This window comes from Danio rerio, chromosome 1, assembly GCF_049306965.1.
Source record: "Danio rerio strain Tuebingen ecotype United States chromosome 1, GRCz12tu, whole genome shotgun sequence".
Lineage (NCBI taxonomy): Eukaryota > Metazoa > Chordata > Actinopteri > Cypriniformes > Danionidae > Danio > Danio rerio.
The window spans coordinates 22465043-22482105 of NC_133176.1; the positions used below are offsets into that span (position 1 = coordinate 22465043).

General features: G+C 35.6%; 1 protein-coding gene across 2 annotated transcripts in view; it reads right to left on the reverse strand.

Annotated features, from left to right (window-relative positions):
* Nucleotides 1–16797, reverse strand: part of klhl2 (kelch-like family member 2) — a 39072-nt gene extending 22275 nt beyond the window's left edge. Inside the window, exons 1-6 of one of the 2 annotated variants that reach the window (XM_021476297.2) lie at nucleotides 16483–16797; nucleotides 12477–12602; nucleotides 8606–8712; nucleotides 5503–5624; nucleotides 2710–2872; nucleotides 2468–2577 (exon numbers count right to left, since the gene is read on the reverse strand). In XM_021476297.2, coding sequence (XP_021331972.1) covers nucleotides 2468–2577; nucleotides 2710–2872; nucleotides 5503–5624; nucleotides 8606–8712; nucleotides 12477–12602; nucleotides 16483–16499 — 645 coding nt within the window. In that variant the 5' untranslated portion in view covers nucleotides 16500–16797. The remainder of the gene's footprint in view (nucleotides 1–2467; nucleotides 2578–2709; nucleotides 2873–5502; nucleotides 5625–8605; nucleotides 8713–12476; nucleotides 12603–16482) is intronic. The other variant, XM_068221150.1, reaches the window with a different exon arrangement.
* Between the last annotated feature and the right edge of the window lie 266 nt (nucleotides 16798–17063).

Genomic DNA, 17063 nt, shown 5'->3' on the forward strand with positions numbered 1-17063 from the left:
ATAGTTGAAAATAATCTATTATGCTACTGTCAATCTCTGTTACCAGAACAGTAATGATTTTGTCAGTATGTAACATAACTGATAGTAACAGAGTTGGCAAGCAATACTGTAATGAAATGGTTGCCAAACCAGTGCTGGCTAACCACAAGTTCCAACTTCCTTTTATGCTTTTAAGAAAAGCTGATTTATTTATAGTACCTTTTGCCAACTCTGTTACTTTCAATTATGTCACATACCAACAGTAGCAGAGTAGACAAACAGTACTGTAATTAACTTAAAAAAGAATTAACTCAAGATTGGCAAGCACTGCTTTATTAAAATATAATGTTTTTAGCATACAGGAATGAGATAAGTTTCAACTTTTTTGAAAAGTTTGTTTGTGTTTAATGTCAGCTTCTATGGCAAGAAAAAGTATAATGGAAATAAGATTATATATATATACAGTTCAGTTCATCATCATTTTCTTGTAGGCTTAGTCCCTTTATTAATCCAGGGTCGCCACAGCGAAATGAACCGCCAACTTATCCAGCAAGTTTTTACGCAGCGGATGCCCTTCCAGCCGCAACCCATCTCTGTGAAACATCCACACACACATTCACACACACTCATACACTACGGACAATTTAGCCTACCCAATTCACCTGTACCACATGTCTTTGAACTGCAGGGGAAAGCAGAGCACCCAGAGGAAACCCACGCGAAGGCAGGGAGAACATGCAAACTCCACACAGAAAGGCCAACTGGGGCGAGGATCGAACCAGTGACCTTCTTGCTGTGAGGCGCATACTTTTATATTTCCCCTCAAATTCTGTTTATCGGAGAGAAGATTTACCTTTCATTTCAACACATTTCTAAACATTATAGTTTAAATAAAAAAAGTTTTAATTATTCAGTTTCTAACAACTGTTTTTTAATCTTTGGCATGATGACAGTACATTATATTTTACTAGATATCTTTCAGGATACAAGTGTTCGGTTTATTAGATTTCAGATGGCAGGATTTTTAAAGTAGTCCCGTCACAGATGTTTTCACACTGCATGTCTATCTGGGGTAGCGTTCAATCACTGCTTTGTTTACACTGCAAGATGGATGGGCGACAGGGGCTTCACACTGCATGACTGTACATTAGGAAGAAACGGTGAAAATGTTGTCTCGGTCCACAAACTACGTCTCACAATTAAACACACACAAGAAGTGACATGGAAACAACACCAGCTCACGTAGTATATCTTTTGTTATTAAATATCTGACAGCTTTATCTTTAGCAGGTCAAATATCTGACGGGTGTCGGCAACTCATCTGAGATTCTCTCAGTTCACACTGTGTGATTGTTACGTGAACAAGCATCAATTTGCCTGTGATTTTAGGCATTTGTCTGTGATTTCTCAAAACCTGTCAGCGAGTCAAAATCGAGCAGTCTGAATTCGGCATTAAAGTGACCTTTAAAGACTTATCTAGAAAAGTTAGGGAAATTAGGCAAGTTAATATATAAATATTCTTGCTTAAGGGGGTTAATAACACTGACCTTACAATGTTTTATTTAAATAACTAAAACTGCTTTTATTCTATCTGAAAATAAAACAATTAAGACTTTCTTCAGATTAAAAAATATAATAGGAAAAATATAATAGGTTTGTTTGTTTGTTTGTTTGTTTGTTTGTTTGTTTGTTTGTTTGTTTGTTTGTTTAGTGCCATGTCAGCTTCTATGGCCATTATAGGAAAAACTGTAACCTGTGCTCCGTTAAACATAATTTGGAAAATATTTGAAAATGAAAATAAATTCACAGGAGGGCTAATAAATTTAACTTCAATTGTATATACCAGGAGTGTCCAAACTCTGTCCTGGAGGGCTGGTGTCCTGCAGATTTTAGCTCCAACTTGCCTCAACACACCTGCAAGTATGTTTCTAGAAAGCCTAGTAAGAGCTTGATTAGCTTGCTCAGGTCTGTCTGATTGGAGTTAGAACTAAACTTTTCAGGACACCGGCCCTCCAGGACCGAGTTTGAACATCTCTGGTATATACAGTATAACCCTAAACTTAACCCTAACTCAACCCTATAACTTATTTTTGCTAAAAACTCTAAAATTGTATTTGGATTAACAGTGTTCAAAATCACTTCAAAAGACTAAACTAAATAAAATTAACTCCTCATGATTAAAATCAAGACGGTCCAATAAAACATGCTTTATAGGTAAAGTGCTTTTACAAAGAGAACATGTGGGAAGATCTTCTCCAAGTTTTAAAAATCTGTGTATCATCCTGGAGTGACCGATTCTACAATGGGTAGGTAAAAATCTGCTAACACTTTAAAAAGTAAAATGCATCTCCAATCATAGATTCACCCATTAAATAAACCATTAGTTGTTCGCTTTTGACATTCAGCATTTCAGAGCCAGAAACTGATGCTTGACGTCAGACCTAGCACGCAGACATTACAGATCACTAGCACTCAAGCATGACGTTACCTTTTCTTCTGAGGGAATGGTCAGCTTGTCACTTGCGATGAGGCTGCACACTTGGTCCATGCCCAGATTGAGAAACTCCTCGCTCTGCACGACCTCTGAGAAGTGTTGCTCTGTGCATGTCAATGAGTGGGAGAGAGACTGATACTGTCAAGCAGCTAATGACACACATTTCTCCAATAAGACGCATAACTATTACGACGATTGTGTGGATGAACTTGTCTTTTATGGACAGAGACACACACCTGCGTATGTGTTGGCGAGATTGAGCAGCTCCGTGCAGGCGTGCAAATCAGCAAAGGCGCGGATACCAAGGCAGTTGGTCGGGTGAAGCTGAGTTATGAGAAACTCACAGCAGGCCTTTTTAACTTCCTGTAACTGCAGCAGACCAGCAGCTGGCAAGAGCACCTGAACACACACACACACACACACACACAAACACAGAAAAGACCTCACATACAATCTCAAAAGTGCAATTTTTCCCACAAAAATTATTTTTTCTTTTGTTTACACTTCACAGTAAAAGTTCATTTGTGACCATTATTAAGTTGATTAACAACAAGGGATAATCGATTAATAATTGTTCCAAGGGCGAGGGCTGCAAATTAGCTTCATGGAATATGCTCCATATACGCAGCAATGGTTGTCTTTATAAAAAAACATCAAATGTACTGTCATTTACTGCTAAAGCCTTTACCAATCTTAGTTAACTTCAACATTTACTAATAGATTATTAACTTTAACTATTATCAATTGTTATTTAATAAAGCTGAACTAACAATGTAACACATTACAAGTAATAAAATCGTATTTGCAAACCTAAACAATGATAATATTATTTTTAATGTCCATTTCTTACACTCAAAGTGCTAAAATCCTTGTGGAAAAAAAACAAGAGTTAACAAAAAAAATTAACAAAATGAATGATGTAAACGCTTTGTATATATACACAATTGTGTGGTTCAGTTTGTTAATGTTAGTTAACTCCTTCATTAACTCTTATTTATTAATGGGTCCTTCTTATACAATTTATTTTAGTGTTCAAAGAATAACTGTTAGTTAATGCAATAATTAATGGGTTGTTTTGAAGTGTTTTGAGGGGGTAGAGGTGTTCTAATTCTTTTTGCCCTTGAAACTGAGATTTTTCAAGACCACACTCTAAACCACAGGTGTCAAATCCAGTTCCTGGAGGGCCACAGCTCTGTACAGTTTAGTTCCAACCCTGCTTCAACATACTTACCTGTAGGTTTCAAACAAGCCGTAAGAACTCAATAAGTTTGATCAGCTGTGTTTAGTTAGGGTTGAAGCTAAACTGTGCAGAGCTGCGGCCCTTCAGGAACTGGATTTGACACCTGTGCTCTAAACCAAGGAGTAAGAAAATTTCTCAGAATACACCAGCTACAATGACAGCATGACTGCACACGGATGTCAGGAGATCCACAAATCAGTATTTTTTTTGCCATTATTACAAAATTTTTTACAACAAACAAGCACATGTTTTAATACATTCATAACAGCGTACGTGATTTACCATCATGCTTTAAAAAAAAGCACTAAAATAAAACATTTAAATTTTGCTATCTACAATACCTAATAATAGCTCCCGTTTAGCAGTCCCACAACATTAAGACACTCGATGACACTCAAATACCCTGTCAGAAAGTCTAGTGGCTGGCAATAACCTGTTTACAGTGTCTGGTATAATGTTAATGTTGTTTTTCAGTGTTTACATAGAAACACACAATGGCCACGGACCCACTTTGTAAATACACAGTACAGTTACAAGCTTAATGCCACATTAGATTGTCATAATAACATAATATTGTTGCCTTCAGTGATTTCCTGAAGATAAATATAAAAAAAATGACGCAACTGGAATAACTACAGCAGTCATGATCGTCGATCTCATATGTAGTAAGAGATTGCTATGACATATGCAGGTGCATATGCATGTGCAGGTATTGTAGTGCAGTCCCATTTCTTAGGGGTACATTTTGAAGCCTTTCCTCTTCACTTTCTGTTTCAACAGCCAAGGGGAAGAGGTATGGGTACAAAAATAGAATTGGGATTGGGCCTAAATGTGTTCCCTTTTTTTCTGAGCTATGAACAACTTTCACAGAAACTTAAGAAGAGCTCTTTATCGACTATTTACAATGTCAATCAATGTCTACAATTTTTTGCAGTGAAAATCAGAAGAATTAACTTATTTTTGAGAACCTCATTTCCATTGCATGACAAATGAAACAAATGCTTTATGAAATCTTCAAAATAATGCTGAAAGAGCTATTCTGTACTGTAGTGTCATTTTGTCATGCAAAGAAATAAATCAGATCTAAATTTGGTGTCAAATTGCCAGATCTACATGTCAGTCCATATTGGAGACTTTATAATTAAACAATGTCAATTCAATAATTAACTAGCTACATAAATGAAATTAAATGAAAGTGAAAATAAATTAAATATAATTAAATTAAATTATAAATTACATAAAAATTATGAAATTAAATTAAACTAAATAATAAATTAAATGAAATTAAATAATAGATTCAATTAAAATAAATTCAATTAAAAACAAATTAAATAAAATACTAAATTAAGTTCAATTAAAATGAAATTACATGAAATAAAATGAAATAAATTAAATTAAACAATAGATTCAATTAAAATAATTAAATAAAAAAATTTTATAAGATAATAAATTAAGCTAAATTAAAATTTTATAAAACAATAAATAAAATCATAAAAAATTTAATAAAATAATACACTCAACAACAAATAAATTTAACCTAGCAGCAAAGTTTGCATTTGAGTCCCTTCATTAAAAATTCAGCTTCTAACACCCTCTGTCTAGGCAACTGTGCAGATACAGATACATAAACTACTGACACCCACCCACACAGCATACACACACACATCCACACACTTCCTGGTTGTGTTTTTCTGTCTTCTCAGAGTATTACCAACATGATTCATTCAACTGTGTTTTAAGGACATATTTTCATGAGCCAGGCAAAAGTCCAATGTGGTGCTCCGGTCACCTGCACATTCTCCTCGGTTACTTGGATTTCAGCAGTGTAAACATAGTCGATGAGCATTCCCAGAGTCCAGCCGTCAATCTCTTTGATTCGAACCTTCTTCTGGCGGCTCTCGGTCATCTCTCCTACAAAAATTTTTATTTCAATACATTGTTCTGTGGCCTTTAAGAAAATCCATTCTACTTTTAAATACATAATACTGGATAGTGTGCTAAAATTATAAAGTTAGTTACTTACTCCTACGCCCATTTATATAGAAGTTGATATTTAGCCGCACCATGTTGGTGTTTCATAACATCTAGTTTTTATGAGGTGGGTCGTTAGCCCAACCTGAAGAACCAGGCCATACACACATACACTAGGGACAATTTTGCTTACCCAATTCACCTATACCACATGTCTTTGGACAGCGGGGGAAATCGGAGCACCTGGAGGAAACCCAAACCAATACGGGGAGAACATGCAGACTTCACACAGAAATGCCAACTGACCCAGCCGGGACTCGAACCAGCCACCGTGTCGCCAAAATTATAAAGTTATTAAACTTTATATTAAAGAACATATTTTACTTTTAGTGTTACATTTACATTCTATTGAAATAATATATTTTATGGAAATAAACAAATACATTTTTTCTAGCTCAATTAAATACTATGAGGAGGTGATGAAGAGACCTGGCTTAAGCGCTCTTCATTACTGCTTTAATGTGCTTTGCAGAAATAGGGTATTTTTGTAAAATAAAGTAAAATAACAGCAATGTTTTTTTTTCTATTATTTACTATGTTTTTATTTTGTTGTTTGTTTATCTGGCTGGTATAAAATAATAATTTAAAAAAAACTGCTATGGTCAATACTATTAGCCCTAATATTCAATATTAAAGAGATAGTTCATACAAAATTGAAAATTCTGTCATCATTTATTTGTCTGAAGTAGTTTTTTTTTTTTCATGTTATGGAAATCAATGGTTGCAGATTTCAGCTGTCTTACAACTTTAAAAATAACTTTTTTTTAATTATTATTCAACGGAAGAAAGAAACTCATAAAGAATTAGAACCACATGACGGTGGCTAAATTGTTAGTAAATTTGAATTATTAATTATTATTATTAATGATTATTATTTTAAGAATTTTGGGGTGAACTATCCCTTTAAGACTTTTTAAATAGATTGGCTACAGAACAAACCAGTCTTTTCCAACAGGGCTGCACGATTAATTGAAAAAAGATCGCAACCTCGATTTGTAGATATGCGACAATTATATTTTCAACATCAGGAGAGAAGCATAAAGGCGAACACAAGTTTTTATATTGTTTTATGTACGTTGCTCAGCATCATGGACACCTCCAAACTGTGTTAAAAGTGTTACATACTGTATTTAAAAGGTAGAATTCAACAAAAAATTTAAATTCTGTCTTAATGTAATGATGTATTCGCAGCCGCAAAACCACATATGAGCTGATGCACTGTTTGTTTACTACAGATAGGACGTGAGCGTGCCTGCCAATGATATCTACTCTATTGAACAGAACCTGCTTAGGCTGTGAATAACAGGTAATAACGTTTTAAATAATATTCAATTTGTTGCAAACTGAACTTAAAGTGACGGCAGTCATAACATGAGTGCATGTGAAATAAGTGAGCCTGAAAGTACTCGCATCATTTAAATGATCATATCGCATTTTAGAGTTATGATTACGACAAGCATTTGATATGTTTTTCCTTTCATAGCGAACACAAAGTGTTGTGCATGAAAATAAATTTTTAAGGGGTCAGTATAACTACTCTAGCCTATGTAATGTTAATTGTAATGCAAGAGGAAAATAATGATAATGACAAATGTTTAATTTTACCAGGGAATAAAATTATCTAATAATGTTGTTGGTGACAAATGACAAGCATACAGTACGTCTCAAACATGATTATTCAACTTAAGAATTGTGAATAGTTGTACTCTGATGTCATCACTTTACTGTGAATTAACAACCAGGACATATTTGATGTCTGTTCAAGTTCACCGTTCCAAGTCTACACAAAATTGAGCATTTTTACAAAAAGTACACAGGCCTAATATTATCATTTTTGTTTTACCATATGTTTGAGAATTAACAATAATAATAGCCCACTCATATTAACTTTTATTTTACACCTACAGAATTGTAAGAAAATCATGATCTTGATTTTAAGCAAAAAAAAAATCGGGATTCTCATTTTAGCCAGAATCATGCAGCCCTATTGTCCAATGATGAGAATTAGCATAACCTGTCTAGTAAATGTTAAAAAAAATGTTTAAACAGGCTTTAAATAGTTTTTTGTTTGTTGGTTTGTTAATTTATTTGTTAATATTTTAACAATTTATTTGTTAATATTATTTGTTAATATTGTTAATAGCCCACTCATATTAACTTTTATTTTACACCTACAGAATTGTAAGAAAATCATGATCTTGATTTTAAGCAAAAAAAAATCGGGATTCTCATTTTAGCCAGAATCATGCAGCCCTATTGTCCAATGATGAGAATTAGCATAACCTGTCTAGTAAATGTAAAAAAAAAATGTTTAAACAGGCTTTAAATAGTTTTTTGTTTGTTGGTTTATTAATTTATTTGTTAATATTTTTCATCATAATTAATTATTCTCTACAGTGTTATCTGGATAAAGTCTTTTGTTTCTTTTTATGTAAATGGCTGCTTTGGGTTATGGATGCAGTGCTAACAATGAAATATGAGTCAGCATCAGAGAGGCAAGTATGCTTGAAGAAAATCATGTTTTTAGCTCTGTTATATTATTTTCAGAGACTATGCATCTTTAGATTCAAAAATAATTGTCAGCCAAGTAAACAGCAAAATATTCAAAGTCCATCCAGCACAAACAATTTATCTGTGCAGATCAGCAGATAACACTGAACAGAATCCAAAAACTATTTTCAACTCACCAATCTGAAACCAAAAATATTATTTTATTTGACTTTTTCCTTTTTATTAAATTATGCTTCTAACATAAGCAACACTAAATATACTTTGATTAAATGGGTCTACCCAATGTGACCTTCTATTACTGTAAATTAGCATGTGTGTAAGTGAGTGTGTGTGTTTATGGGTTTTCTCACCTGTAAACATAGCATGGAAGTAAGGACTCCCTGCAGCTAAGACGACTCGATGAGCGGCAATCTCCACATCCTCCGCAATGATGGTGACATCACACAACACACTCTGACTGCAGAGAGAGGACAAGATGTCACACACATGGACCACTTCTTCAGGACACACACAGTAACCCTAAGATGTTTTTCACATTTTGTTAATGATATTTGAAGTTAGTTAGATAGTAACAAGCATCAAAATATCTGCAAATACATGAAGCTACAACTTTCCTTAGAGCTATTTTGCAATGACTAAAGCAGGTGGCTTGTTAAGTTAGTGTGTTAGTCAGTGTGGAATGTACGTTTGTGTATAAATTATTTCAAAAAGTTACAAAATCAAAATCCACTCAATTTAGTTTTGAAAAAAAATCTATTTTTAAGAACTACAAACAGATCAATGGACTACACACAATGTTTTCTGGGGTTTTAATGATGTCAATAAATCAGCTCAAATCCTGCAATTCAAATGAAAATTAGAGAAGTTTATTTATAAAATAATTTCGAGAGGATCACATGTTTATGATTAAACACAGCTGGCCATTCATTAGCCAATTAAAGATTCACCAATCAGACAATTCCTAGGTCACTTTAAATCCCCTCAGTTCCATATCCCAGCCATCTTCATTTTGAAAAATCTCCCTTCCGCCCCTACTCTTCCTCCTTCCCTATATTGGTGGTACGGTGGCCCAGTAGTTAGCACTGTTGCCTCACAGCAAGAACGTCACTGGTTCTAGTCCTTACCAAGCCAGCCAATGTTTCTGTGCAGAGTTTACATGTTCTTCCTGTGCTCACGTTGGTTTCCCCCGGGTCCCCCTACTGTCACAAAAACTTGCAACTTAAGTTAATGAACTAATCCAAATCAGCACCATAGACATGCTCCCAGTAAGTAGTTATCACTTAAGAGCAATCACTATCTGTTCATTAGCTACAACAACAGGGGAGTTCTCGAGATCTACCTGAGCTCAAACTCCCCTCTCGCCCTGCAACAGAAGGGAGCCCTGGGCTCGAGGATCTTAAGAGCTCAGGGCTCTCTCCTGGACAACATGCCAAACGCTTTATAATCAATCATCAGCTAAGCTTAATCTCTTGGAAAAAATAGTCGTTTTCAGTGTTGATCATCAGTTGACACCAATAAACCTTTAGATAGGCTTGTGGAAAAACAGCTTATGGCTTTTATATGTCATATCAAGTTAAGTGCGCAAAGACCATTCTCACACTCACACACACATACATACATACATACAGGGTGCAATTACAGGGGCGTTTGGGGAGGTCTGACCCTCCTAATTAACACTTGATCCCCCCCCAAAGGACATCAAAACAAGATATATGAGGTCTGCCCTTTAATAGTTGAGAAATAGTTTGCTCTGATCTGTATTTTAAATAATATTAATAATTACTATAATAGATAACTTCAATACACATTTGTCCACCCATATAAGGGTTCATACCATTGTGAATGCGTATGCGTGAATGTGTATGCGCCAAAAATATGAATCCATCGGTTTGAAAATGGCAAATCTAGAGCACCAACACAAACTGTAAGTAGTTACAAAGCATGTTTCATTAAAAAAAGTGTTTGTAGGTGTCTGTAAAACTAGATGCATAGTTTGTATTTTATTATACAGTGGCTCATATATGGAAGTAAAATAAAAAAAATATGTGCAGTTTTTCATAGTCATCCATTAATAGGTGCAGTAAAGAAAAAATTTATTATCACAAATATCATTGAGAACCACTTATTATCCCTCAAAACACTGAAAACATAACAAGTTAGATCAATAAATTAGATGAATATGAATTAAATATATAATGTTGGTTTACGGAGGCATATTACCGAATATAACTTGAACCCCATTGTCAATGTATAATTTCCACCCTGCACACAAACACACACCATACTCCATATATAGTTACATTTTTTATTTTTAATAAATTTGCAACAAATTCTTCTATTGTGTGTAGAATTTTGAGGAAAAAAATGAATTTAATCTTTTTTGGAATAAGGCTGTAACATAAAAATTGTGGAAAAAAGTGAAGCGCTAGGAATACTTTCCGGATGCAATGTATGCTCTATCATTATTTTTGTAGCGTCCCAATATACATTGTTTACGGTAATAAATTTTCAGAATTTATACAAAATTACAACATTCTGGGAATGGAGACAGAATCATGAGAAAGTCCACAGAACTCAGTCATACTGAGCAGAGTAAAGACAGTTGCGCCACAAGATGGTAACAAAGACTGCATAATAAGTCCTTAGAGGAGAAAAACTCAGCGTTTTCTTTTAATATTTCAGCTAGTCAAATCATTACTAAACAGGTAAGTGGCATTCTAAGTCGATCTCTCTCTTTTGTAAGTTGTAGCGCTGTATTTATACCATAGTAATCTGGTAGTGTTTGCTTTGCTTTAGCTTTTTTCGAGGTTTATTATTGTGATCTCCCGACTGCAACAGAGAAATACTGGGAAATCTCTGTAGGCTGATAGCATATAATCTTAAAATGTGGGCAAAATTACCTGTTTTGTCTTCACTGTAGACATCACGCTAGAGAATTATTCAAATATTGGCTCTAAAGTAAGGTTTGTAAAGTAGCAACGGATTCTGCTGTTTTGACGTCAGCTGCAGATGTGAATGGAAGGCAAAGGAAAGCAGTTCCTTGTACAAAAGGATTTTTAGATTCTCTGTGTTTGATTTTCTTTTTATATACATGATTATGGAATCGAATTGTTGCATAAACACAATATCACACTTGTAGCAGTGCGACGTGGCTGTATTTCGTCACTAAGGGTGTCACGATTTCGGTTTTAAATCTAAATCAATCGAAATTCATGCTCAATTTCGATTATCGAATCAAAAAATGGAATCGTTGATGCTGCCACGCCCACATGTCATGTCAGCTTGGCTTGCCAAGCGGAAAAAAGGTTGTTGAAGTGCTTGTTGAACTGCAGACGCAGGAGACCCGTCGACAATTTGCAAGCTCTGCTATGTAAGTATTAAGGTTGGGCCGTTAGAAAAATGCAGGCATCGCGATCCTCCACTCCGCCCCCGTTGCAAATCCGCTCGCGAAAAATACACACTCAGGCCCTGTTTACACTAATAGGTCTTAGTTTATAAATGTCATTTTATAACGACAACGATCCACATCTACACTGGCGTTTTGCATTACTAAGCAGCCCTCCTTCCTCACTACCGCTGAAAACGCACATCACAAGACCACACACACAGGCTCACACACAGATGCACACACACACTGTTATGTGCTCGAGAAAGCGGGTACAGGCAGTCAGCGTGTCAGTAGACTACTTCAATCTTTCACTTTCACACTTGTACTAAGTAATTTTAGCGAACACCTCAGATACTGTTGGCTGGTTCCTGTTGGTTGTGCACCTTTTTTACCGACGCCATTATAAGGACACAGATCACTGCCTATTTATGAGTTCACGAAAAAAGTTATTGACAAGTGGTAATTATGTGTGTAACTTATTATTCATTTACTGTATGATTTGTTTCTGATTTTGTTTAATTTTTATTTTTTTAATCGAAAGTCGAATCGAACCGTGACTTTAGAATCGAAAATGTAATTGAATCGAGGACTTGGAGGATCGTGACACCCTTAATCATCACTGGTGAGACACTAAGACACTCGGTCTGCGCAAAATGTTTTACTACAAAAAAAGTAAGCAAAACACTAAGGCACTCGGCCAACGCACGCCTCCGACCCGTGCCAATATACAGCCATATCGCACTCTACAAGTGTGATATTGCGCATATATTTTACATTAAGTTCTAAATAAAGTGAAACATATCATCCCAAATATCGCACGCACGCACACACACCTGCGGAGCTCGTTCATGATCCTGAAGGCTTTCTTCATGTGTCGTGGATTGATGGTGACTGCACTCTGTTTCTCATACACATCATCCTTCAGCTCCACAGCTTTATGATGGCAAAGCTTAGTGCAACTGAAATACAAATATATGTTCATGTATATATAAAATAGACATTCATATCTGATTTCAATGCTTCGGCATATGAGAAGATATTCAAAGATGGCCATAGGATCTATTCCTGTTTATATATATATGGAATAGTAACATTTCAAGATAAGTTTGTATTTTTATGTAATATTAATCAGGGTAATAAATATTACAGATGTAGTGGTCATGTAGTGGATAGTTTATGCTGATTTAGGCAATTACATATAGGTTGTATTATTTAAAAAGGCATAGTTGACTAACATGATTTAATAATTAAACATGATCAAGAATTAATTAATATATATAATATTTACACTCATATTTTTGTAAAATAATTGTACTGTGTTTTATTTTTTGACATAGTATCCATTTAATGTAATGTATTGTATAGTGTGTGTGTATATATATATATATATATATATATATATATATATATATATATATATATATATATATATATATATATATATATATATATATATATATATATATAAAACGCATTTATCGTGTATGGCCATACACCCAAAGGTCTTTCCACACCACCATCAGTATGCAGCATCCACTTGGATGATGCAACGGCAGCCACAGGGCAACGACACCAGTGCGCTCACCACACACCAGCTATTGGTGGAGTGAAGAGACAGTCATCGAGCCAATTCAGTGAATAGGGATGATTGGGAGGCCATGATGGATCATTGGCCAGGACACTGGGGTTACACCCCTACTCTTTGCAAGAAGTGCCATGGGATTTTTAATGACCACAGAGAGTCAGGACCTCGGTTAAACGTCTCATCCAAAAGATGGTGCTCACTGACAGTATAGTGTCCCCTTCACTACACTGGGGCATTAGGACTCACACAGACTGCAGGTTGAGTACCCCCTGCTGGCCTCGCTAACACCGCTTCTATCAGTAACCTAGTTTTCCCATGTGGTCTCCCATCCAGGTACTGACCAGGCTCAGCCCTGCTTAGCTTCAGTGAGTAACCGGTTTTGGAATGCAGGGTGATATGGCGGGCATTTTTCATAGTTATTATAATTTATAATTCATACAAACATCATAATTTTATAAATTATTAATAATTTATTTGGTTATTTGACATAATAACATTTATTTGAAATAGCGGTGATATAGTGCAGTGTTAATTCAAATAAAGAAAATTTAAAAGCCTAAACAAATATTGAGTATTACTTTAACTTTCACATCATAATGAATCAGGAGTGGTCCTGGAGGGCCGGTGTCCTGCACAGTTTAGATCCAACTCTAATCAAACACACCTGCTTATAGATTTCTAGTGTTTTTGAAGACACTGATTGGCATCTTCAGGTGTGTTTGACTAGTGTTGGAACTAAACTATGCAGGACACCGGCCCTCCAGGACCGAGTTTGCCAACCCCTGTACTAAGTAAATAGTCCTACTCCATACATTTTACACAGATACTTCATTCATTCATTTTCCTTCGGCTTAGTCCCTCTATTCATCAGGGGTCGCCACAGCGGAGTGAACCGGCAACTTGTGCAGCATGTGTGTTGAACAGCGTATGCTGGGACATTCTAAATCGCCTAATGTGAAAAAAGCTTTTCATGGCTCAATGAACCTAAACATCAACCAGAGAAACCCAAATTTCTGTCAAAGTAAAGTTTGACAGAAATTTGGGTTTCTCTGGTTGATGTTTATGTACATTAAGCCATGATAAGCTTTTTTCACATTAAGCAATTTAGAATGTCCCCAGATGCCCTTCCAGCTGAAACCCAGTACTGGGAAACATGCATACACATTTTCCACAGATAATGACAATATACAGTTGATGTCGAAAATATTAGCACCCGAATTACTAGCCCCGTTTATTTTTCAGCCAATTTTTGTTTAACGGAAAGAAGATTGCTTCAGCACATTTCTAAACATTATAGTTTTGATAACTCATTTCTAATAATGGATTTATTTTAACTTTGTCATGATGGCAGTACACATATTTGACTAGATATTTTTTAAGACACTTCTAAAGTCACATTTAAAGGCTTAACTAGGGTAATTAGGTTAACTAGGCAGGTTAACAATGGTTTGTTCAGTAGACTATCAAAAAATATATAGCTTAAGGGGCTAATAATATTGACCTCAAAATGGGTTCTAAAAAATTAAAAACTGCTTTTATTCTAGCCGAAATAAAACAAATAAGACTTTCTCCAGAAGAAAAAAAAATCCGACATACTGTGAAAATACACTGTACAGTTTGTACAGTTAAAAAAATAAATAAATAAATAAAAATAAATAAATAAATAAATAAAAAAAAATATATATATATATATATATATATATATATATATATATATATATATATATATATATATATATATATATACATATATATATATGAGCAATTCCAGCATTATGTATGTGACACTTGCAGTTAAAACTCAAAACATAAATTCACATAGAAAGTATACATTAACATTATGTTGACACATCTGTTTATATTTTCCAAAACAACTAGCCACAAAGTTATGGGATCAGAAAAATATCAATCTGTAAACATTTTTTATACTTTAAATAAGGAAAATAAACATGCATTATGGATGTGACAAAGAAAAGTTTGCGAGTTTACAGTATACAACATACTTTGTAGAAAATCTGTGAATTAAACTGCACAACCCAAAAGAAACAAACAGATATGAGTCGGCTCACTATAGAACAAAAATTAATGATTTTATTTTATTTGACATTTTTGCATTTATGAGGAAAAAGTGTCGTTATGGATGTGACACATTTCCATTATGGATGTTACAGTTGTGAAATTGCCACTTGTGTGATTTTGGTAAATTAAATATAATAGTTTGAAACACTGAAAGATACATTTATGAACTTTTAAAGTACTGTAAAATACTTGCTCACACAAAAACTGTACAAACGGTTTCTCTATTTTGGTGAAAACTTAATTTTTTTCATGGCAAGGTTGACATTTGCATGGAATTGCTCATTATTTTTTTTAATCAGGGCTGCACGGTGGCACAGTGGGTAGCACAATCGCCTCATAGCAAGAAGGTCACTGGTTTAAGCCTTGGTTGGGTCGGTTGGCATTTCTGTGTGGGGTTTGCATCTTCTCCCCATGTTGACGAGTGCTCCGGTTTCCCCCACAGTCCAAAGACATGCGGTAGAGGGTGAATTGAATAAGCTAAATTGGCCGTAGTGTATGTGAGTGTTTGCAAGAGTGTATGGGTGTTTCCCAGTGTTGGGTTGTGGCTGGAAGGGCATCTGCTGCCTAAAACGTGGTGGATAAGTTGGCGGTTCATTCCACTGTGGCGACCCTTGATTAATGAAGGGACTAAGCGAAAAAGAAAAATTATTTTTAAAGAATGGTTTTAATCATTCATTTATTTGCTTGGCACAGTTGGCAGTTAATTGTCAACACAAAAATTATGCTAATGGGCTAACAGTTATCATTAATATACATTATTAATTGATCTTCTACATGTTTACATACCTAAAACTGCATAATTACAAGCAGACGACTAAAAAAAAAGTCACCACAAAGCAAAAATGACTTTCCTTGTGAAAACATTTGGCCACCACAATGCAAGGTTTACCTGGACCACACACACACACACACACACACACACACACAATGTCTTATCTCTACAGTGGCCATATGGCAGTTATCAAATGTGACATATGTGAATTGCTGAACATGTGACAGAAAGAGTGTTGGTGGTGTGTGGACAAAGACGTGATCATGTGATCTCATGGCTGAACTGATTTACTCTATATTGACATTACAGTAGTGTGAACACATGCAGCTCACACACACACACACACACACACACACACACACACACACACACACACATACACACACACACACGGAGCTCTTACAGTGGATGTATCTCCATAGCGCTGGTCTTGTTCACATCAGTCTGCGTCTCTCCATCTCTGGCCGGACTCTGTCGTTTAAATCCCCGCTGTGTCCCGTCCACCGAACCAAGCCAAACCGGGCTGTGCTGAGTCCCGGTGTGCGGGTCCAGCTCCGCGGAGGAGGGTGAAGGTGGTCCGCAGAGAAGGTGTCGGTGTGACTGACGTGTCCGGGTAATGAGCGACAGACAGGTCCGCTGTGTGGGTGAAGAAGACAGGACACATCCAGAAACGGAGACGCTACAGCTCACATACAAAAACAAGAGTGAAGGAAAGACTGACACTCTCCTTCGGCGGAGAGCAAAACCAAGTGCGGCGCCACAGCGACCACTGCTGCTGGAAGACCACATGACAGACCGCTTCATATGAAGGTAATTCAGTTGCGAAACTCGAGAGCTTGCAAATGTAAATGTGAGCACTTGTAATAATAATATTTGTATGTGTAGGTTGAAATGTACACTTACAGCTCTGATGTGAACAGCTGAAATCCTCGATTTGCACACACACACAACAATCCACACACTTGTGTTTTAAATTCGAAGTTG